Source organism: Triticum aestivum, chromosome 3D (genome assembly GCF_018294505.1).
Source record: "Triticum aestivum cultivar Chinese Spring chromosome 3D, IWGSC CS RefSeq v2.1, whole genome shotgun sequence".
Classification (NCBI taxonomy): domain Eukaryota; kingdom Viridiplantae; phylum Streptophyta; class Magnoliopsida; order Poales; family Poaceae; genus Triticum; species Triticum aestivum.
This window is the reverse complement of record NC_057802.1, coordinates 566,943,092-566,967,288: the sequence shown is the minus strand read 5'-3', so window position 1 is coordinate 566,967,288 and position 24,197 is coordinate 566,943,092. Positions and strand designations below refer to the sequence as shown.

The 24,197-nt window shown below is 44.6% G+C and overlaps 1 protein-coding gene across 3 annotated transcripts; it reads right to left on the bottom strand.

The window, feature by feature from the left end:
* Positions 1 to 517: 517 nt before the first annotated feature.
* Positions 518 to 23,840, bottom strand: LOC123080542 (uncharacterized). 3 transcript variants are annotated; one of them, XM_044503470.1, is made up of 10 exons: positions 23,620 to 23,840; positions 23,332 to 23,397; positions 21,659 to 21,762; positions 20,910 to 20,961; positions 18,324 to 18,393; positions 12,294 to 12,550; positions 11,312 to 11,428; positions 3,137 to 3,185; positions 1,008 to 1,730; positions 518 to 883 (listed from the first exon to the last, which is right to left on the bottom strand). In XM_044503470.1, exons 5-9 carry the CDS (start codon positions 18,382 to 18,384, stop codon positions 1,024 to 1,026), a joined length of 1,191 nt encoding a protein of 396 aa, XP_044359405.1. In that variant the 5' UTR covers positions 18,385 to 18,393; positions 20,910 to 20,961; positions 21,659 to 21,762; positions 23,332 to 23,397; positions 23,620 to 23,840; the 3' UTR covers positions 518 to 883; positions 1,008 to 1,023. The 3 variants fall into 3 exon arrangements, with proteins under 3 accessions (XP_044359405.1, XP_044359404.1, XP_044359403.1); XM_044503469.1 differs by lacking the exon at positions 20,910 to 20,961 and having other exon boundaries at positions 1,008 to 1,277; positions 1,362 to 1,730; XM_044503468.1 differs by lacking the exon at positions 20,910 to 20,961.
* Positions 23,841 to 24,197: the final 357 nt, after the last annotated feature.

Genomic DNA, 24,197 nt, shown 5'->3' with positions numbered 1-24,197 from the left:
AGAAGCTAGGGTCAAATATGATCGTCCTTCACTTGATCATTGGCTCTGAAATGGCTAGAATAGCCTGTACCAGCCAACATTATATAATCCTAAAAATGTTAACATTATATAAGACAATCAAATTTTACTTGAAACAGAATAATTTAGTAAGTTGATTGATTTTGCATCCATGACCTCCCAAGCCGTGCAGGTGGAGGGGGCAAATGCATCTAACCGTGAAACCTAAGTAATTTTGGAAGGAAATTTCTTTCCTTGAGTTAGTATATACGTGATGCTCTCCTGTAGGTGGTCTCGAAAGAATACACTGAAATCTGTCTTAGTTGGCAGAGTTTCATCAACAAAGCAAAATTTCTCCGCCCTAGTCTCTGGCCCCTAACCGGTTTCAACCCCCCCCCCCCCCCCCCCCCCCCACACACACACACACACCCCGCGATCGTCAAGATAAGTTCAACAAAAGTAAAAAAAACACGTTCATCGATGATGATGTAAGCTTAGAGTACGTCCATTCTCAAACCGATCACCAATAACAGAACTCTTGACTATTGACAGTAAATTTAATTGCAGATAGCAGTAACAGAAACTAGACTGTTCCTAGTGTCTTAACCTGATCATGCAGAGAAAGATGGTCTTTCTTGGACATGACACGGCCCTGCGCACATCAGATTACAATCATAGGCGCACGAGCATACAGACACTGACCAAACGACACCACCGAGCTAAGTACGATGAAATGATGCAACAGCTGCTGGCTACAATACTGGTCATGACCAGTTGCTTTTTTGAATCACTATCTACAGATGGTCAGGTATCACTCCCTGTCTTGAACAGGACAACCGAGTCAGGATCAGTCCGTCTGCGCTACCGCTATATATCTTCAAAGGCACTGCACGACAAAAGAAATTTGGTGCAATAATTAAAAAAAAGATTCATTTGAGATTAGCGACATCAGATGGTATAGAGAAGCTAACTTCTAGCAACGGGAAATCCTGAGCAAGACGATTAATTACCAGAATAAACGTAACTTCAGTTACGCTTCGGCCATGGGTTATTTTCCTGAAATTTCCAATGTGCCAGCTTTATGCTTGATGGAGCATAGTCAACAGACTGCAGGAGATCTTGGGCCCGTCTGATTTTGTTTACTAGTTCCTGCAGTTTCATCGTGGCCTCGCTAACGGTGCCAGTAGGCCTAACTGATACATGCTCACTTGAGGTGTTGATTTTGTTTACTAGTTCCTGCAGTTTCATCGTGGCCTCGCTCATGGTGCCAGTAGGCTTAACTGATGCATGCACACTTGAGGTCTTGAGTTTCTTAAAACTGGGGGGACTTGATTGCTCATTGGTAATGAACTGAGGAGACTGACCTGAATTGGCCACAGGAGACGTCGGACTGTCTGCTTGGCTGTTCATGCAACACTCACCAGTTTCATTGGGTGCGAGTTGCACTTTTGAACAGATGGCCTCCAGAGACACGCCAGGCTCTTCATTCATGCATTTTCGTGGTTCCCCTTCACTGTCTGTTTGACTTTCCATGCAGTACCTGCCATTTGTATTGGCTGGATGTTTTACATCTGAATCCACCAACTCCTTTGGTGTATCAGATGCTCCATTCAGGCATTTTCCTATTTCTTGCTCCGATGAATCAAATGATCCATTCAAGCATTTTTGTAGTACCTTGTTACCATCACAAGATTGCTCAATGTCCTCCTCATCAGAGCTGCTACTTAATGTATCTGTATACCAATAGCAAACAAATATTACAGTGCAAGAAAGGTAATTGCTCCAGTACAAGGTAACTGATGAAGGTTTTGGATAATGTAATCAAGATTTCACTTTGGACAGGGGATTTGTAGCACTGGCAAGTGGCAAAAGGGTGCATTACAGTGGTGGTTCTGAGGTATTTTTGCTTAAGATTATAGGAAGCTTGTGTGATCATTGTGATGTTTTTTAAGGCATGTACTGCATTGGTTATTTCCTGGAAAAGGATTACTCGATGCCTCAATGAGTTAAGGGTTTTTATTAACTAGATGATACCCCGCGAATTGCCGCAGAATTGGATATATAGTTTCTAAAAATTGTGTAGAATACTAATTAAGGAGAACGTCGTTTTGGTGACTGAGCTCACTGGAGCTCGAAAATTTTGAAAATTTCAAATTTCAAACTTTCCGGTTTCAAAAAAAATCTGAAAAAAATTGTGCAAGTAAAACAAGGATGTTATGTGTATGTGTATAAATTTTTAGAATGAAATACCTTGAAATGCGATCTGTACAAAAAAGACAAATTCATGGCCTGGGAGGATGAATTAAAAAGCTCCAGTTTTTTTTTTGCACAGCCCTCATTTTAACGTATTTTGCCCTGAAAATTTACACACATGTGTGTTATGCCTTCTTGCATATCTGTATTTTTTTAAGAATTTTTTTAAACGTAAAAATATGAATTTTGATTAAATTTGAATTCTGAATTTGGAGGCCTCCATGGAGGCCGAGCTCCAAAAGTAATTTCCGCTAATTAAATCATTACAATTTTAACTATGTGAAAAACTTCTGCATAAGCAGAAAATAATCTTAATATGAAAATTGTGCATGTCACAATTAAATGTAATATGATTTAAAACCCACTTGAATGCACTAATGCATGTTGCATGGCAGAGGATTCTCATGCATATATCAGACGGATGCTAGTGGATCAAGCTATAGGATAAGGCTTCAGTATACGTCAGATTGCATTGCTCATGGAGGGGTCGCCGATAGATATGACAGACTGAGGAGCTGCTGCAGATAAGAACTCTGATGATGACACTGACAAGGAGGAAGACACTCATCGTTTTAAGAGATGGAAGCACTGAGTTTAGGAGACGAGGACGTATTGGTAGTCACTGGAAGCAAGGAGGTAATACTCAGCTCACATTTCCTGACTCCTGTTGATGGAGACAAGGAAGCCAGAGTTATCAACTCCGGAGGATATGTAGATAATGCTTCGTTCAGGAAGATCCTATTCACAAGGACAAGAGACAGCTAAGCTCTGCCCCTGGTTAAAATGTGATAGACTAATAGCTCCTTAAAGGTAAACACGCCATTACAACTGAAGAAGAGCTATATCAAAACCATTTAATTTACAGGAAATGAGTGAATAGTAATACCTTGGTTCCCTGCAATCAAACGAGCAGTATGCCAGCATTTGCCGTTTTCCTGGTACAATAAAATGAATTGTTAATTCCACTATATGGGAATGAATATCTAACTAATTGAATAAATAAATACATATTAGTTACATAATTAATTGATACTAAATTTTGCTAAAATGAAAAGCATATTTCTTTGTTTATATTATTTCCATCTTAGAGAATTTACTAACTGGTAAGCCATATATAAAGACAAATAATCTAACTGGTAAGCCGTATCAGGACTGACAATCAGATTGTAAAGTGTGGATAGATAGAAAAGTAACAACAACAACAACAACAACACCAAACCCTTTCAGTCCCAAACAAGTTGGGGTAGGTTAGAGTTGAAACCCACAAGATCTCGAAATCAAGTCATGGTTTTGGCACGTAAATTGCTAACTTCCACGCACCCATGTCCATGGCTAGTTCTTTGATCGGGCCGGGCTCAGGCTTGACTATTGAGTGTCGGGCTTTTAAAAGTCCAGCCCAAAAACCGGCCCGGCCCAACAAAGGTCCAGGTTTAGTTCATAATTTTGGTTGCGTTGGCTAGTGCATGAAGCTTAATATGGTATCAAGGTCCAAGGTCTCCTGACTTTCGCAATTTATCCAAAAATTGTTGTTCCCCCTTTGTGTCCACGTATAGGCCACTTGAGCCATACCTCTGAGTCTATCCACGTGTTGACTTTCCACGGTACACATGGTAGCTTCATGCACTAGCCAACGCAACCAAAAGTCTAAACTGATGGAATGGGCTAGGCAATCCACATTACACTTCAACACCTAGTAGTACTAAAATTGCACCTCATGTACTCAGTTTTAGTTCTATATTACGCCTAAAACCTTTTGATTCCAAGTTTGTCTCCCAAGGCTCTAACTTTCTATTAACCCCTGCCCCACTATCGTCGACTAGCACCACATCATCCGCAAATAGCATACACCATGGGATATCCCCTGTGACCTCATCAATCACCAAAGCAAAAAGGGCTCAAAGGCACCTTGGTGCAGTTCTATTTTAATTGTAAAGTATCAGTGTCGCCATCACCTGCTCGAACACTTGTCACAACATTATCGTACATGTCCTTGATGAGGGTAATGTACTTTTTTGGGACTTTTTGTTTCTCCAAGACCCACCAAATGACACTCCGCAGTATCTTATCGCATGCTTTCTCCAAGTCAATGAACACCATATGCAGGTCCTTTTGCTCCCTATATCTCTCCATAAGTTGTCATACCAGGAAAATGGCTGCCATGGTCGCTCAATGAGACTCTCGCATAGATTCATTGTACGGTTCATCAGCTTAATTCCACAGTAATTAGTACAACTTTGAACACTCCCCTTGTTCTTGAAGATTGATACTAATATACTCTACCTCCATTCTTCTGGCATCCTGTTTGCCCAAAAATGAGGTCTAAAACCTTCGTTAGCCATACTATCGCTATGTCTCCAAGGCCTCTCCACATCTCAATGGGGATACAATCAGGGGCCATTGCCTTGCCTCCTTTCATCCTTTAAAAAGCCTTTCTGACCTCAGACTCCTGGATTTGTCACACAAAACTCATGTTGGTATTATCAAAGGAGTCGTCTAGCTAAATGGTAGAGCTATCATTCTCTTCATCAACCAGCTTGTCAAAGTACTCTCGCCATTTGTGCTTGATCACCACCTTCACCAGAAGTTGATCTTCTCTGTCATGCATTTGACTTGGTTGACATCCCTCGCCTTCCTCTCTCGGATCTTGGCCATCTTACAAATGTCCCTTTCGCCTTCCTTCGTGTTTAAACGCTGGTAGAGGTCATCATACGGCCGACCCCTTGCGTCACTCACAGCTCGCTTTGCAGCCTTCTTTGCCACCTTGTACTTCTCTTTGTTATCTGCACTCCTATCCACGTGTAGGCGTCTGAAACGATCTTTTCCTTAATAGCCTTCTGGACATTATCGTTCCACCACCAGGTATCTTTAGCTTCGCTTCTACTTCCCCTAGTCACCCCCAAACTCCTCTGAAGCCACCATCCGAACGCTAGTTGCCATCTTCATCCACATACTGTTTGCATCACCTCCTTCCTCCCAAGGGCCCTCCTTAATAACCGTCCCCTTGAAAGCATGAGTTGCCTCCCCCCTAAGCTTCTACCACTTTGTTCTAGCAACTTTGGTGCACTTATGCCGCTTAGACACAAATCCAAAAACTGAAGTCGGCCACTACAAGCTTATGTTGAGGGACAACACTCTCTCTAGGTATCACCTTATACAATCTAGGCAAAGCATGACTTTCTTCTCTTTTCAAGAGGACGAAATCAATCTAGTTAGTGTTGACCGCCACTAAAAGTCACTAGATGGGATTCTCTCTTTTTAAAGAGGGTGTTAGCTACAATCATATCGTAGGCTAAAGCGAAGCTTAAGACATCCTCTCAGTGATTCTTACTGCCATAGCCAAAGCCCTCACTCACCCCTTCAAAACATGTGTTAGATGTACCCGTGTGGCTATTGAGATCTTCTCCTATGAAGAGCTTCTCGCCAATATAACTATGTCCTCCAAGCCTTCCCAGAAATCCCATCTAGTGACTGGAGAACAAAGGTCATTACAATACTAGTTCTCTATACCATGCTATCAATTTTAGCAGAGTGCAGCGTGTGTATCTCCTTGCTATTTGGAAACTGGTAGTGCCCCAAAAAATCCACATCCTCCTTTGGTTGCTCTCTCATAATAAACTTATGACTAGAGACAATCTTAGAAAGAGACACATAATTAAACCCCTAGACCGTCTTTTCTGTGTAGAAGATGAAAATATTCACCATCTCTTCTTTGACTGCACAGTGGCCAAAGCTATATGGCCAGCAATTAGTGAACACTTGGGGTTCCTTGAGAGAGAGACTATGAATCTGTTGCTAGGTTTTGGATTTCTAATAATAATTCTGATCTTAATATTGTTTGTGCCGCTACCATGTGGTGTATTTAGAAGTTTAGGAGATTTTCAGTAACACCATGTGGTCTTCTATCAAGCAGGTTGGGTGGAATTTCTTAAAAACTGTCAGGCTTTGGATGTTCATCCTGGCAAAGGATCAAACAAAGGTAAGTTTGGAGGCCTTATGCAACTCCCTTTCAACCAACTTAAGGAAACCTCAGTTGATTCTGAGCGACTTTTTGTGCCTAGGTGAAGATAACAGGCCTCAAGCAACCTGTCTTTGGCTCTCCCACACGTGAAGAATGGCCTCTGCTAAAGAATGATGCAGCAAGCCCTACATCACCTCTGGAGATCACCTGGTCACCGACGGCTTCAACGAAACATCACAAGATGTCCGGCATTTGTGAAGCTCCCTCTTTAGACTTGTTCTTCCTTTTAGATGTAGTTTTTGAGTTGTTGGAATACTTTGGTTGTAGCCCGGATCTCGTTTGTGTGGTTTCATTTATATGGAGCCAGCGAGAGCCTCCTTGTTTTTCTAAAAAATATGTTCGCCAAGGTGGAGTTTGTTGGATGTGTGTCACGTATTTTATACGAGTTGTATTGCTTGGAGTCATACACTCTTGTGCATAGGGTGCAGAGCCACGTTGAAGTCCATAACAAAGATTAATCCACTGTCAGTCTTAGGACTGAGTCAGAGTCATGGAGTATAGTATAGTGGGTAGGAGCCCTAGGAATCTCGTCGAAGACAACAAAGACATGGTTACTCAAGTGCATGCCCCTGAGATGTATAATAGCCCTACGTCCTGCTATGCGTTTTGTGAGAATGGTGATCTGAATGACTTGAATGGTGATCTGAATGTCTTTGGCAGAGGTCTTCGAGTCTTTTTATAGGCACCTTTTCTTCGGCATGATGTCTTGATTCTTCGCTTATCTATGTTGAAGTGTATACGTGGATTGCCTAGCCCTTTTCATAAGTTCAGACTTTTGGTTGCGTAGGCCAATGCATGAAGCTTAACATATTAGTTCAGACTTTTGGTTGTGTTGGCTAGTGCATGAAGCTTAACATGGTATCAGTGCCCAAAGTCTTGAGTTCAAGTCCTAGCTTTCGCTTATCTAAAATTGTTGCTGCCCCATCTGTGTCCACTTATAGGCCACTTGAGCCACACCTCCGAGTTTATTCACATGTTGACTTCCCATGTCACACGTGAGAGGGGGTGTTGAACTGTATGTGGATTGCCTAGCCTTTTTCATTAACTTAGATAGAATTTTGGTTGCGTTGGCTAGTGCATAAAGCCTAACATGGTATCAGAGACCAAGGTCTTGAGTTCAAGTGTTGGCTTTCTCAATCTATCTAAAATTGGTTGCTGACCCCCTCTGTGTCCACATATAGGCCTCTTGGGTCATGCATCTGAGTCTATTCACGTGTTGACTTTCCGCGTCACACGTGAGAGGGGGTGTTGTAGTGCATATGTAGATTGTCTAGCCCTTTCCATCAGTTGAGACTAAACCTAGGCATGTGCAACCCGGCCCAAGCCTGGCACAAAAATAACAGGTTCGGCTGGGCCGGGCTCGGGCTTTTAATTTAGGCCCAAAATTAGCCTGGGCAAACCCGACCTGCACAGATCTGGAGACCTGGCAAATACCCGCCGCCCTATAAAACGTTTGTTTCCCATGCCTTATCGTTTCGTTCCCCAACGAACCACCTTATCGCCTTCCTCCTTACCCTAGATTGCCCCTTCACACATCCAGAGTTGCTCCCTTTTCTCTACGGAGGCTGCCCTGCCATTCGAGCACGCGCGCTGCCGGCACCCATCGAGGGCTTGGTACGCGTGATGGCGGCGCCGCTCAGTATGCGCATAACTCTTCCCTGGCCTTCTTCTCCATCCTACCACCACACAGATTAAATCACACAAAATAGATCTGATACTACTATCTTTGTTTATTCGACACCTGCAAGTCTTCACCGTGTTCCTTCCCTCTGGCCTATGCTTGATTTGCTGCTGCTGCATGGATCTAGCCATGGATTCTATTCTGGAGTCAAAACATACGTGGAGGAGAAATCAATACGAAATAGTATTTTTGTCTCATGTGGTGATGCACCCACGAATGAGTGATTCTTTTGGCTTCTTTCATTTCTCTCTTCTTTCTAAACCATCCAATGGATTTGTAGGCTTGTCAAGCCATGAGCATGTATCATGTACTATTCTCCGACAAGTATTTTTGGACGGAGGGAGTATTTTGTGTAGTTCGTGTGTATGTATGGATCTGAATATTTGTCCTCCATACTGCTACTGTTGTGTATTTTTTCTGACAAAATGCTACTGTTGATGCTATATCCAATTCATTAGATCTCGTCTCTGATGTATATATGTGCTCGTCCAGATTTTTTTATAGCTTGTCCAGTGAATGCGCTAAAATCTACACGTATCTCGTTCTGCAAATTGTTTGATAACTGTCACTGTAAGGCTTCCGGGCCGGACTCCGAGCTTATGCGTCCGGCTGGGCTCAGGCTTGCAAAACACAAAAAATTGTTTGATCGGGCCGACCTCAGGCATGACTATTGAATGTCGAGCTTTTTAAAGCCCAGCCCAAAACCCGACCCAACCAAAGAAATGCCCAGGTTTAGTTCAGACTTTTGGTTGCGTTGGCTAGTGCATTAAGCTTAACATGGTATCAGAGCCCAAGGTCTCAAGTTCAAGTCCTGGCATTCGCAATTTACCTAAAAATTGTTGATGCCCCCTCTGTAGGGCTGGAAAAAACGCTCGAAGCTCACGAGCTAAACGAGTAGCTCGTGACTCGGCTCGAATCGACTCGAACTCGATGAATAACGAGTTGAGCCGAGCTTTAGTTTAAGATCGTTTATAGATTGAGTTAAACGAGCCGATCTCACAAGTACTCGTGTAGCTCGTTAGGCTCCGTACAAAAGATCAACCAAGCACACCATCCGTCCCTGGCACACAACACAAGGCCCAGCCGCTCAGGAGACTCACACGTCGCACGCGGCGATTTCTCTCCTTCCATTCCAATTCCTAGCAAAGTTATAGACGGCCGATTCCCCTCCTGTCTTTCCTGTTTCTTTCTCATGTGAATCGTGACGGAGGCAGCGCCACGTCAGCACCATTGATGGTACCGACAATTGTAAGTTAAGCTGACATGCTTACAATTATTTGTGAAGATTGTGCATGTTTAATATGTACATTTTACATTCCCAAGTAATCATATTTATCATATTCGTAAGGTTTTATGTCCATATCCTTAACGAACTTAACAAGCTAAACGAGCCAGCTCTCGAGTTATACGAGTCGAGCCAATCTTGGATTTCGGCTTGTTAACGAGTCGAGTCGAGCTAGCTCGTTAACGAAACGACCTTTAGCGAGCCGAGCCGAGCTGGCTCAACTCGGCTCGATTTCCAGACCTACCCCTCTGTGTCCACGTATACGCCTCTTGAGCCATACCTCTGGGTCTATGTATGTGTTGACTTCCCGCCGCACATGTGAGAGGGGTGTTGAATTGTATATGTGGATTGTTTAGCCCTTTCCATCAATTCGGACTTTCGGTTGCATTGGCAAGTGCATGAAGCTTAACAATCTAATCCTCTACAAAATTAGGAACATATCTTCTAGTTACAATAGAATCCTAGAGTTAGCGTGTCCATCCCTATTCCTCCCGGTACCTACCTTTGTACGACTGTCTCTAGGCCTCGAGGACCCTAGGCACTCTTTGGTAGACTTGGCCTATCCACGCCCATAGGGTATGTACCTTCGATAGTTCAACACTACTCCCCGACAACCTCATATATTGTGGGGAATGTAACCAATGCCAAACATAATAGCACAGGCACGCCGAGGGAGTGGGTGGCATGTGTCGGCGCCCGGTCGACCAGTGTGCAGTATTGTAGCAATATGAATGAGAGGAGCACTCGTAGTCCTGAAGATGTAGGCCTCATGTTCAAACTCCGTCATCAAACGTCGTACCTTTGTGACATATTGTTGTGATTGTTGTCCTTGTATGATCGTCTCCCCCTCATATGTCTAACATGCATTGCACTATTGCATATCACCATCAAATAACCCCATCGGATGTTTGTGGGTTATTTTGCAACCGTGGAGGGATATGCCACCAAGGATGCGACGCTTTCTTCCTTCCTTTGGGCGTTAGGGGCAAAGAGTAGTGAACATTTTTACTTCAATGATACCCGGACCAAGTAGAATTTTTATATTAGAGTAATTTTTAACGTTTTACCCCCTAGTCTTTAGAGTATCAACAATGACCTGATTTATCTATTTTTCTGTCTTTTCCCCACATTTGTGTTTTATTCCATATCATGTCGTATGCCACATGACACTAACCCACTTACAACAATAACAACAAAGCCTTTAGTCCACATGGCACTAGCCCACTTAAAAGATTAAATTTGTTGGATGCGGTAAACTATGGAATAAGGGCGTGGTAAAAAAAAGGAAAAACAATAATCAAGTAGACGCTCAGAAAGAGCCACCAACTGTAGAGTAAAAGGTTAATTTTACTCTTGCTAATAAAAAATTCTAGCAGTGCTCACAACATGGATTTGGAGATCCTAGCTATTAGGATCAAAATGATCAAGCATGTCAATGGAATGTTAAGAGACATCCATGAGAAGGGATTGAAAGCCTGATCACTCTTTTCCCAAAGCAGGGTCACACTGGAATCCATTATCATTAACCAAACAGCAATATCCAAACCACCGTACTTTTGCGTTTTTTGACTTGCGTAAATTGAAATAAATACCCCAAACACCAAGTATCCCACACATTCAACTTCAATAAACAAGAATACCTGTTAGGAATTCCTGGTTTGGAAGCCTGACAACCAATTATAGTTACTAAATGTAAATTTCTACTAAATAATAAACAAGAAGGAATTAAATCATCCTTGACAAAATAGAAGACTGAGAAAACAACATGTTTAAACATAAAAATAGTCCCACCAGGGAAAATGGTATCACTCTTCGTTAGGGAAACAAAATGGGTATGTTAACTAATTATCAATCAACGGCTCATTCAGCTCACTATGGTATTTGAAACTATGATGTAGATTTATGTTAGTTGCATATGAACTTTAACATATGATGTAGAACCTTGTTGATTGCACATGATCTTGACCACCCTTGAAAAATGTGTTTGTTGGCATTCGAAAACGGTTTATAGCACTATTGAGAAGGATGAGATCAAATAGGAATTTTTCATCAAGCAGTGAATTGACGGTTCAATTACCTGTGAAAGAGGGGCGCTCCAACCTTTTTCAAGGGACCAATCAAGCGCTGGCCTCAGGTCCTTAGGATGGGCAACCCAACATCCACCTTCACCTAATGGTATTTCAGGACAAATTATCTGTAGACCAAGTAGAAAAAGTACAATACAACTCATATTAAATGTAACCACCAAATGTAGCAATAAATGCAGGTCTTGTAAAATATACACTAGTGCAACAAAAAACAAAATAAGTTTGTTATCCTTACAAATAAAAGCCAAAGAGAAAACATTACATTACACACACAACAACAAAACTATGTGCGCAGAGAGATGTTCAAATCCTTTTGCTAGAATAGAAAGCATTGCCTTCTCTCGGATGCCATACCACTCATACTTTGGCTGAGACCAGTCTAAATTTTTCATCTATAGCACCCGCAAAATTTGGTACCAACAACACCAGTGGTAGATATATTTACAGTTATGGTTCTTCTCCTAGTGTTATGAATGTGATTTCTTATAAAGAAATGTCTGTGTCTTAGCATTAAGGATCATTACATGTTTGATAAGTTAAAACTTGTATTGTAATCCCTTCTCCGTTTCACATTATCGTCATCACAAGTACACACATTAATATTTAGTATAATTTGCAAATATAGCAAGCACAACATGAAATCAGCATGCATGCAACATGTTCAATAAATAATTATGTGCAAATATGGAAAGCATAAAAACTTGAGTCAAAAAAGCAAAATAACTTGTGTCTAATCAAAAAAGGATAATAAGTTGCGTCCGGTCAAAAAGCATAATAAATTGAGAAATCATTGTATGCAAATAAACAAGAATACTCATTCATACTCCTACCCTCATGTGATCTTCTCAACATGAAAATTTTGATAACTTTTTGAACAAAGCAATTAATGAGTTCAAATAAAAGTGGATAGCTATTTGATTTCAGGGAAGGGCCAAGCAAGTGTCATTTGTGTTCACCATAATAAATTATTACCTTAACTTTGTCATCACCCAGCAACTCGATAATTTTCCCAGTCCAGAAACAATCAGTGTACCACCAATCAATCAAGTCACCTACTTTCCAAGGACTGCTTACAACTGCTACAACATCCATTTGCGGCCCATGCTCACGAATATCATTCTCCCAACACCACTGAGGAAAAGGAGGTCGTAGCATGATCTCCCTATTCTGAGTTGCTTTCTGATTACGGCATTTTGGGGGAATTTTGTAGAGTCTATTCCATTTCCTTCCTGTCAATACATAAAAGAAATAATTTAGAAAACTAGAGTTGACAGTCTCACAAAAATTATGTGCTATTCCAGGTCTGTTAGCACAATTGTACAGTACTTTACTCTTCTAACCGAAAGTCCAACACTCAAAATCAAAAAAAAAAATCTTATACATTTTCAACTCAACTTCACACTAGCAGTGTACAACATTTATCAGAATTAAAACACGGCAAAAAATCTTGCTAAGTTGACTTGGTCAATGGAGGGCAGATTCGCCTATTTCCACCTCTAGAGCGGTATCTAGTTCGGCACTTGTGCTGCACTCTTTGTAGCAACGAGGTGGAGTTGCTCCTCCACAACCTTGTGCTGCTTCAGGTGGTACTAGAGCCTTGTTGATCCATAATAGTTCGTGGTTTTCTCTTTGAGAGTGAATTACAGCAAGCAATGAAGCAATTGAAGAAGAGAATAGATGTTGCAGAACAACAAAAAGCATCGCGTGAAGATCTTAACCAAAGATTCGATCAGCTGATTGAGATGATAAGAAAATGTGTTCCCCTGCTACCAATGAAAAAGATTTATCAAAAGAGGAAGAACACGACGAAGAAAGGGATGTAATCTTGGTGCAACACTACCACAAGAACGTACAGTTCAGCATACTTCAAGAAGGCCAACTTATGTTGAAGCTTTTGAAGGTGAAGAATATGATGATGTCCTTGAAGAATCTGATCTCTGTGCATATCGAAGAGTACCCAATTTCCAGGTATACATATAAGATGAACGTTGAGATCCCAACTTTTAATGGAAGGTTGATATTGAAGGGTGCCTTGATTGGTTATATGATGAAATGGAGACTTTCTTTGAGGTCATGAAAATTCTGAAAGATCAGAGTTCCTTTGGTCGCGTACAAGCTGAAAGGAGGAGCCGATGCATGGTGGCATCGCCTTCAAGAAGAATGCAGGCTTATAGGAGAACTTGGCAAATGAAGAGTCTTTTCAAAGGGGGATTTTTGCCTGCTGATATGTTAAGATCCTATTTATCCAATTTCAGAACTATGCTCAAGGAAATAAGATTGTTTCATATTACACGGAGGAGTTTCCAATGCTACAAGTAGGGTGCAACCTTGTCGAGACTCAAGATCAACAAGTCGCAAGGTACATCAATGATCTCAACGATGCTATTCAAGATCGATCGATAATGCAGCAAATCTGGTCCGTTGATCAAGCACAAGCTATAGCCATAAAGGCCGAGAGGTTTGTGAGGACAAAAAAGACAACTAAGACCCCATATCCTCATACCGAAGGCTCACCGAAGAGTTACACTAATAGACTGGAAGAAAAGACCGCTTCGCCAAAGGCAAAACGATCGACGCATCCCGAAGCAAACTAGAGGGCACTTAAAGGCCCAAAATGCTATGAATGTGGTGAACACGTATCCAGCGGTTGCCCACTGAGAAAATTTGTTAACACAACTATCCATGATGGTGAAGACGATGAGGAAGAATACGAATATGAAGATGTAGAGGGACAAGAGGTTTGTCAAGAAGGTGGAGAGGTGGTATGTGTGATTCAGCGTCTCCTATGCTCCACACCACAACCTTACGACACACAACGAAAGAAAATATTTGAGAGCAAATGCATGGTGATGACAAGGTATGCAAATTAGCGATTGATAGTTGCAGCTGCGAGAATCTTATCTCCCATAATTTGATAAACCATTTAAAGCTTGAAACTCATGACCATCCAAATCCCTTCACTATTGGGTGGATCAAGAAAGGAGTGAATACGAGGATCACCATACAATGCCACCTGCTACTTTCTTTGTACAACAATTATTACTTAGAGCAACTCCAGCCGCACCCCCCCCCCCCCTCCAAGGCACTTTTTTAGCGCCAGCGCCCGAAAATCGGCCCAGCCACGCCCCCAGGATCTTGTTTATCGCCGGTTTGGGCCAAAAAAACAGCCGGCGCACCCGAGCCCCGGGGGGTCGCCTGAGGGCGCCGGCCGAAGCGAAAAGGCGCGTGGGTCCGCTCTGTCGGCGAGAAAAGGCCCTTTTCTCGCCGACCCCCCTACTTTTCCCCCTCCGTTTCCCTCCATTCCCCCTTTCTCCCGCCATTCTCCTCCATCTCCCCTCTCCATCCGGCCGCCATGCCGCCGAAGAAGTACATGGCCCCTCGCGCCGCTACTAATGCCAACGCCACCCAGCCGAAGTAGAGGAAGCTGACGGCGCCGCCGTCCAAGCCCCCGAGCATGTCTAACGCCGACTGGAAGGCGGAAGTTCAGCGCCGGGAGGCTGTCACCGCCGACCGACAGAACAGGGCCAACGCCAAGAAGGCCCGGGACAGGGCGACGCTGGCGGCGGCGGCCGCCGTGGTGGAGCAGGCAAATCGCGCGGCGGAACAAGCAGAGGCGTCTCGCGCGGGGATGATGAATCCGCCCGTCGGCCACGGCCCGTACGCTCCATGGAGCCAGTAGAGCGTCGGGTCACCGGTTGGCTTCTCGCCGTCGACGCACCCATGGGGGTGCATGCCCTCGCCTGGCTACACCGACGGCAACGCGCACGGCGGGTTCAACCCCAACATCACCTTTCCACACGGCCACCCGGCCCAGCGCACGCCCTCACCCGCGTTCGCCGGCGTCGAGTACCCCCCGTAGACGTACTCACCGCCGGCCTACGCATCCTCCCCGACGCCAGCTCTGCGCCGTGGCGTGCTGCTCTTCTCACAAGACTCCTCGTCGCATCTCGGCGACCCTGACGCGACGAAGGCCGACATGGGCGACATCATCACGGCTGGCTCGGCTGCCGCCTCCCCCGGAATCACTGCCCAAGAAGATACAATGGACCTGAACGGCGACATGGACGGCGAGCTCGACTACGGCGAGGAGCCAGAGGAGGAGGAGGAGCTGGCGCCTGCTCCAGCGAGTAAAGGGAAAAAGAAGAAGCGGGTGGCCAGGACCGGCAAACCGCGCGTCAAGTGGGCGTCCAAAGAAGGCGAGTGCCTCGCCAAAGCGTGGAAGATCGTCTGCCTCGACCCGATCACCGGCACGAACCAGAACGTCGACACGTATTGGGAGTGCATCAAGTCAGAGTTCGATGAGCGCAAGCTGGTCGACCCCTACTTCGCCGGCGTCCACATGCAGCGCGGCTCGAAGGCCATGGGGAATCATTGGGCGCTCATCCAAATAGCATGCAACAAATGGCATGGGATCGTCGAGGAGATCGCGGCTCGCCCGGAGAGCGGCGCCAACATCGAGGGTCAGGTATGACGCAGGCCTATCGCTCATTCTTTCGCCTTGTGCGCCGCCGACACTTGTTCCTCGACGCAGATGGTGCGGATGTTCACCATGTTTCGCCAGGACAGCGGCACCGACCAAGATTTCAAGTACCTCCACGTGTTCTTCCAGATCGAGAAGTGTGAGAAGTGGGCGGAAGTCCAACGCACCCTCGGCAAGGCCAAGGAGACGTACAAGCCGGATGCGCCGACGCCGGGCGCGGCCGATGGGCACCCGGACGGCAACAAGCGAGCCAAGTCGGCTAAGGACGCCACGCCGGGTACCGCGCGTCTGCAAGAGTCCATCGAGCATTGCATCACCGACGCCAAGACCCGCGCCGCCCAAAGGGAAGAGAAAACCGAGGCGCGATGGTCGGCGTTCATGACGAACAGCGCCGTCAAGCTCGACCTGCTCCGAACCAACGTCGCCACGAAGAAGAGGAACATCGACCTGGCTTTCCTGATGGGGGAGGGGGGGGCGGACATGTCGGCGATGGACGAGCAGGTCAAGGTATGGTACCTGGCGGAGCGTAACCTCATCCTGAACCAGATGCCGTTGACGGCGGCGCCAACTCCCACACCGACCCCAACGCCGCCGCCAAGCCCGAGCGACGCCTCCACGACGCCCAGCACAGAAGTCACGCCAACACCGACCAGCCCGCGGACACCGACTCCCGCCAGTCCGACGCCGGAGGCCGACGCCGCCATTTGATGCATGCCTACGCATCCTTTCTTTTGAACGCCGAACTTTTTATTGATCGCCGAACTGTAGCAAGGTGATCGTCGATCGCCGAGACTTTGTGGCGCTGATAGCCGGACTTGTGGCATTTTTTGGTAGCGGGAATGGACAACTTTGAATTTACGACGCCTTGGGGTCGGCACCTGGGGGCGTGGCTGGAACCTAGATCGCCCCCAGGGCCTAAAAAGCACCGGGCGAGGGTCCGAAATAGCGTCGGCCTCTGCGCTGGGGGGGCGAACGAGTGGAGTTGCTCTTAAATGTGTTGTGTGGTGTGATTGATATGAAGGTCAACCATGTTCTTCTTGGGAGACCTTAGCAATTTGATCTGGATGCTACACATAAAGGGAAGAAAAAATTCTTATTCTTTTATTTGGACCAAGAGAAATATCATTATTCTACCAAACCAGATTGATGATAATACCTCTAAGGAGGAGGGAAGAAGTATGTTAACTATCTCCCACACCTCTAATGAGTTTATGGAAGACTTGAAGGAGGCAAATTTGTTTGCTACAATTATTGTAAAAGGAGAAGAGCACTTGACAATTGCATCTCTGACAAAGGTACGTAGCTTATTAGTTGAATTTCATAACATACTTGCCACAAGGCCTACCACCGATGAGAGAAATTCAACATAGAATTGACTTAATTCCAGGAGCAAGTCTTCCTAATCTTCCACACTACCGAATTAGCCCAAAAGAGCATGATATATTGAAGGAGAAAGTGGAGGAATTGTTGCAGAAGGGGCACATTCAAGGAAGTATTAGGCCATGTGTTGTACCAGCCCTGCTCACGCCAAAGAGAGATGGATCTTGGCGCATGTGTGGACAGTTGAGCCATCAACAAAATCACCGTAAGGTAAAGATTCCCTATTCCCCGTTTGGATGATATGTTGGAGCAGCTTAGTGAGCAAGAGCGTTCACAGAGCTAGATCTAAGATGTGGTTATTATCAAATTCGTATCAGAGCTGAGGATGAATGGAAAACAATCGTAAAGATAAAGGAAGGGTTGTTTGAATGACTAGTCATGCCATTTGGACTCTCAAATGAATCAAGTCCTTCGACTCTTCTAGTCCAATTTGTTGTGGTTTATTTTGATGACATCTTGATCTATAGCAAACGAGAATGAAGCCTTTGATCACATTTGAAAGGTGCTAGGAGTAATAAAGGAAAATGAGCTCTACGTCAACTTGAAGAAATGTGTTTTCCTGCAAACACAACTTTTTTTCCTAGGATCTGTCATAACATGCGACGTTATTCGTGTTGATGATTCTAAGGTTGAAGCAATCCGAGAATGGCCAACTCTGAAGACCGTTTCGGAGGTAAGAATTTTTGATGGCATTGCAACTTTCTATGGACGATTTGTGAAGAATTTCAACAACTATCATGGCACCAATTACTGAGTATCTAAAGAAAGGAAACTTGCAATGGACAGATGCGGCTGAAGCTAGTTTCAATGAGATCAAGCAAAAACTCTCACAAGCTCATGTCTTGGTGCTACCTATTTAAACAAGAATTTTGAGTTGGAGTGTGAAGTTAATTGAAGGCAGAAATGGAGTACTTGTCAGCAAGAATCGTATGCAGTTTTCCGAGCTTTAAAAACTTGGTAAGTCTATTTGCTGCCTAAAGAGTTCATCGTTTACACTGAAATCAATCCAGCATTTTAGAAATCAAAAGCATGTTGATCGTATGCTAGCACTCGGGGCAGACCTAGAGCACAAACTAACAAATTTCAAAGAAGAAGCTAATATTATTGGATTCTTGACTTCTCAGCATAAAACAATTCCTTACTTTCATCTGGATAGTCTATATACTCCACCTGACACTCCATGTGACCGCTCCTGATACACATATCGGTGATCTGAAAGTAAAATTGAGATGATTTAGCAACATCCAATCTCACAATACAAAATAAAATAGGCCTTTGTCCAAACAAAGAAGTAAAAATATGCGAGGTGGAACGTACGAGATGGATTATCACAAAATGAGATAAGCATACTATTAGTTAAGGTACATTTCTTTCAAATGCACATTTTTTACATTTTTTTACAGGAAGACTGTATAGTAGCCCCCGAGCACCATGGTTCTAACTCTTGGCTAGAGAGACACACACCCCAACTAAACCACAACACTAAGAGATGGCTCACGTCAACGACATATGAAATAACAAATCTAAGCGTAGCTGCTAGATGTCTACGTCAAAACCATCATGGATTGTGCCTTAGTCCTCTAGGGTGGACATTATGCCAACAAAAAGTAGTGACACCTTACAAATTCTGCTCTATAGGGTGTTATTCTCCTGTTTGGTAGTCCATTGTCAATCATCAAGGTACCAACCAAACTCATGAGACATGTACTTATTGAGATCTAGTCTGATGTTGATACGGCTGCCACCATGGACTACACTTTGTCAAGCACTAAAACTACCAAGTGTCGCAAGTGTTGGTATACATATGGCCAAGATATAGCATGAAAAGATGAATCCTCACCTTTAGGCGTGTCATCTATCGAGTAAATAGCATAAAACCACCACAATTTGGGTTAGGGTTTTGGAAAACCACCACATTTCAACTTTGTTCCCAATACTGCCAATAGTGTGCTAATTTTTCATAAAAAACACTGATGGCGCAGTTTGTTAGTTTTGACTGCGCATATGAAAAGCCGGGCCCACATGTAAGCACGGACATGGCACAAAATGTCAACTCCATATGTATTGACCGTTAAGTTGGGTGTGGCCGTGTGGGGCCCACCCATCAGCATCAACCCTCCTCTCTCAAACTATTTGCTCTCTAAAACATTTCCTCGAACAGCTTGCATGCATGTCGATGCAATTGCGACCGGATCATAAGTTGCTCCTCCCTGCCGCCAATGTGGCAATGCCATGCCGCTCATCCCCGTCGCATGTGCCATCGAGGTGGACCACACCACGCCGATCATCCTGTCACCTGCGCAGTCCTGCCATCGAAAATGTCCCCACTGAGCTCACGAAAGCTGAGGGCGTCGCCGTCGAGCAATTCGCCAGCGAGGCGTTTGGGGAGGCGGGGCTCCCATCCCTCAAAGCCTCCCTCTTCCTCCTGTAATTGTTATCGCAGCCTCTGGTCTTTGACCTCCCCCTCGCAAGCCCCTAGCGACGGCGACGTGTTGCTGACTGGGCACACCGGCCTCGGTCTCTGAAGATGGAATGTGTCGCAGCCGCACGTCACGATCTTGTCGGGTAGAGCCGCAGCATCACGCGCATACAAATCAAACTGCCCAGAAGACACATGCACGTAGAGTTGACGTTGATGGATCCTTCAGGCTAGGTAGCTTCACACGTGCAGTAAACTACTAGCCACCGGATGCCTGGTCGATCTAGAGTAAGACAACTCGACGAACACTCATGAACATCGGGGTCGCCGCAGCAGCTAGGACAGCATGCTAACTGCAAGCGTGTGCACGCAACTCCAGGCGCGATGGTGTGACAAGGTGGCTGCGGCAGGCAGGAGGAGATCACCAGTATTACAACCAGAGCCCAGATGAGCCAAAGGAGGTCCTAGAGGTACCAAGTGATGGACAAGATGAAGACCATGCCATCGATTTACATCGATTCAGAATTAATTTGGAAGGAGGCTCTACAACGGGAGGTGAAGATAATGGACATGGTGGTTTGGCTCAGGGTGGACATTGGTTGCGACCACGAGAAAAAGTGGACTTCGTTGTTCAGCCAAGGCGCAGCGCTCATGGCTGGCAGCGACAATGTCGAGTGTTTCCTGGACGGTGCTCCACGCCAGCTCACCATGGGGGAAGTGTGCCATGACCAACACACACTACGGCCATAGCTGGCAGCATCAACACATGCAAGTATTTGAGAGAATGCCTCTAACATCCATGTGACGTCCATCGCCTACAATCATTATCTCATGCAACGTCTGCCTGACGAGTGGGCCCAACCCATCATAAACGGGGTAATTAACCAATTGTGTCATCAGTGTTTTTTGCGAAAAAATAGCACAATATCAATGGTGTTGGGAACGAAGTTAAAATGTGGCGATTTTCCAGAACCCTAACACTGATTGTGGTTGTTTTATGCTATTTACTCCTGTCTATTCCTATTAATGATGGTATGCTACTTGGCACTCCTACCATTGTCAGGTTGGATGAGCTATGATACATAAGCAAGAGAGAAAATAATCATTCTAAGAGAAGCTAAAGGCAAAATTGGCGTTTAAATTTGAGATATTACACGCATAGCAGGAGATCTCTACAAATGGAGGGTGTCAAACAAAAGATTTTGGAGTTGCAGCTTTAAACTTGAACTTGGCATGGAACAAATACTTAATATATAGTGCAAATTAACAAACACGGCAAAGTATGAGAATGTCAAAGTTGAATCAATACTCTTGATCATACTCCTCCTATTCGAGTTTACAAGGCCCTTCTTGAAAGAACACTAGTTCCAAGGCAAAGCAAAAAGAGAGAGAATTAGTGTCATTTGATGCCAAAAACGCTCATAACAAGGGAAAAATAGCTTGCATGAATGAAGGGGAATTAATGTTGATTTGGAAACTGAGTAAATACCACCGCAGTTAGGAGGGGAATAGATGAAGGGCCTTGTAATCTCAAAATTTAAGATTTGGAAAGGGGCCTAATAAACCCGAACAGAGGGAGAAATTTTCCAATGAGGTAAAAGACAGAGATATAGCTACATAATTAAGTTACTAAATTATGAAATGTGTCATAGTGACCACAAAAAGTAAATAATACTTCCTCTGTTCCATAGTATAGAGCATATAGCTTACTATTTTTATCAGTCAAACCTTGTATAGTTCGATCAGGTTTACTAAGAAAAATATTAACATTACTAAAACCAAATAAATACAATATCAAAGTAGGTCTCATGATGTATCTGATGATATATATTTGGTGTCATAAATTTAGACATTTTTCTCTATATATAAACTTGTCAAAGTTTACCAAACTTAAATCTTCAAAAATTTGTATGCAATACATTATGGAACAGAGGGAATATAATTTAGGAAAGTATCATGTATGAAAATGCATATGCATAGTAATTTGACAAAACGTACTAAAGAGAGATGTATTTACATACATGAACAAGCAAGGGTTAAAGAAATTGCAAGTTGTACCTTGCAACGGAACCATGCACCCCTGTAACCTACATTATAGGATCTTATCTCTACGGCATCTCCAACTTTAAACGGAAGTATTAGGTCCATTCTGAGCCACCCAACTACAATAAAAAGTTGTGTTAACTACGAAGATTAAGAATCACACACTCAACTAAGTTAAATAAAATGCATACATTAATATCAACACTAAACTACATAAATAAATAATTGTACGGATTAATCGGTGAATCGGCCTATTAACTGAATTTGTCGGGAACACGTTTATCGGTAGGTTAACTAGGGCCATATCTATATATCTTAGGCTACATAGCAACATGCAATGCACTAAATGCCTAAATATGCTATTGTACACATGAATGTAACAAGGAAAACTGCGGCTGCTAGTGCACGCCATTAATAGGGGACGGGGGTGGCGCCAGCGACTGGTCAAGTGCTCGGGGAGGGGGCGGCGAGCTCCAAGGATCGACTGGATCCAGGAGGAGTTGGGGGAGGGGGTGGCTGCTTGGGGAGGAGGGCGATGACCTGGAACGGGAAGAAGGGATGCGAGCTCAGGGAGTGGGCGGCGAGCTCATCTGCCCTGCTCTATGCTGGTCGATTGGATCGATCCTAGAGGAGTGAGGGATGGGGCGGTGAGCACGAGCAGGAGGAACAGCTGGGTGCCTGGATCCTGGAGGAGTGGAGGCGCCTCTGGCGGACGGCGGCGGCTGCTGCTCCTCGCCTCCTGCAATGACTAGGGGAGGAGAGGGTAAGAAGGGAGGGAACGGGCTTGACCTAAAACGCCCAGTTTCGGGGTAAAGGAGGGAACGGGTGAAAATTTTGGAGCCCGAATTTCTCTCTCCCTCTATTCAGTTAATCGGCCCACATGGATAAATCGGCCTGACAGACGATTAATCAGCTAGACCAACTAATGCGATGGATATGGGTTATCGCATCCGTGACCTGTGGATTCAAAATTAACCGGCCGATTAACTGAAATATCGGCTGATATTTAGAACAATGCCTAATAGTCACTTAAGGCTTAATTAGCGAGAGAGACCAAAGTAAATTGGGGTTATGGAATTTGATTTGGAAAATATTGTTAGCTTGCCTGGGTTTAGTGGAGATGGCAACTTAGTGAAAGATGAGCTTTGATAGGGGAATTGCAAAATGGGATTGGGTCACAGGCTATCAACGAAATGTACTTTGAAACCACCATAATCAACAAAATGGGTATGGGTCATTCTTTACCACGATTTTATGCCATCCTATAAACAGATGTGTTTCAGTGAAATGTACTTTGAAACCACCATAATCAAGAGATGCCAGGCCTCTCCCTGTCATCGCCCCTTTATGTACGATAACAAGAACATCTATTGGAACTTCTTTTAACAGGATTTCCCTTAAAGTACACATACGCTGAATGATATGTGATATATGCAACAATAGCAACACGGGGAGAAACACCACTTCCGGAAGTGCCCTACCCTCCTCTACTTGCGTTCTAGTAGTGCATAAGTAAAGATGTGTCGACATTTAGGAATGTATGTGGTTAATCCAGTTTCTTTTCTTTGCCCTCGACTTAACCACTGGAATGTGCATAGAACAGAGCATAAATCTCATCATGAAACAATATCACCAATAATGACCAAAGGAAAACTTTGGTGTGGCAAGGCAATGACTGCTGGATTTACCTGAATCCGAATTTCTTGGTGTTCCCGACCCGTCCCAAGCCCACGTATCTTGAAAAACCTGAGATTCTGCACAAAAACAAAACGATTTGAGTCGAGAACTACTCTCAACACGGAACCTGTTGAAACAAATTAGGTTTTGGAACAAGCTAGATCGATGCGCCGTCGATGGGGATTTCTTTTGCCGGTCAACAAAAAGACATTGGGGATTTTTTTGCAGAGGAGGCGGCGCGGGGTCGCGGGGGAGAGGAGGGGGAGAGGGGCGGAGGAGGGGAAGGGGAGGCGGCGCACCTGAACTCCGCGGGAGAATCGACCCCGGTGGAAGACACCACGCGCCGCGCGGCCGGGGAGAGGAAGGCCTCCCGGAGGAGGGGGAGGCGGCGCACCTGGATTCGGCGAGGGCGGTCGGCGGAAGCGCCGTGCGGCGAGAGGGACGGGGGCGAGAGAGGGTTTCGGGGGCCGAATTTGGAAAATCTGGTGGTTCCTTTGCAGCGGTGTCGACCTCTCGGCTAATCAGGTTTACAAGTGCACAAAAGTTCAGAGATTTACCTGTGGGCTTTTCCTGTTGGGCCTTTGTAGCAACACTTGACGACCCCTACAAAACTACATTGCTCGACTAAAATAATGGCTTTGTCTCAAAAAAAACTAAAACAATGGCTCTTACTCAAAAAAAAACCAAAAAAAAAATGGCTGCCCTAAAAAAAGGTAGCACGAGCTGACAAAGGAATGGCAAATACTCGGAGATGACTATGAAAACACCTCTCTGGATCCTCGAATTGAAAGAGAGATTGAGAGGGATTAAGAATCCTAATTCTCGCTATTTGGAATGGATCCAATTCTAGGCCATCTAGGTAGTAAACATGAAAGAA

Excerpts from the sequence above, each read along its gene's own strand:
- LOC123080542 (XM_044503468.1), bottom strand. The coding sequence starts at position 21,748 with ATGGACCTAATACTTCCGTTTAAAGTTGGAGATGCCGTAGAGATAAGA. Across the intron at positions 18,394-21,658 it reads GTGCATGGTTCCGTTGCAAG|ATCACCGATATGTGTATCAG; the intron begins GTACAACTTGCA and ends TTTTACTTTCAG. Across the intron at positions 3,186-11,311 it reads GGAGCGCCCCTCTTTCACAG|GAAAACGGCAAATGCTGGCA; the intron begins GTAATTGAACCG and ends TTATTGTACCAG.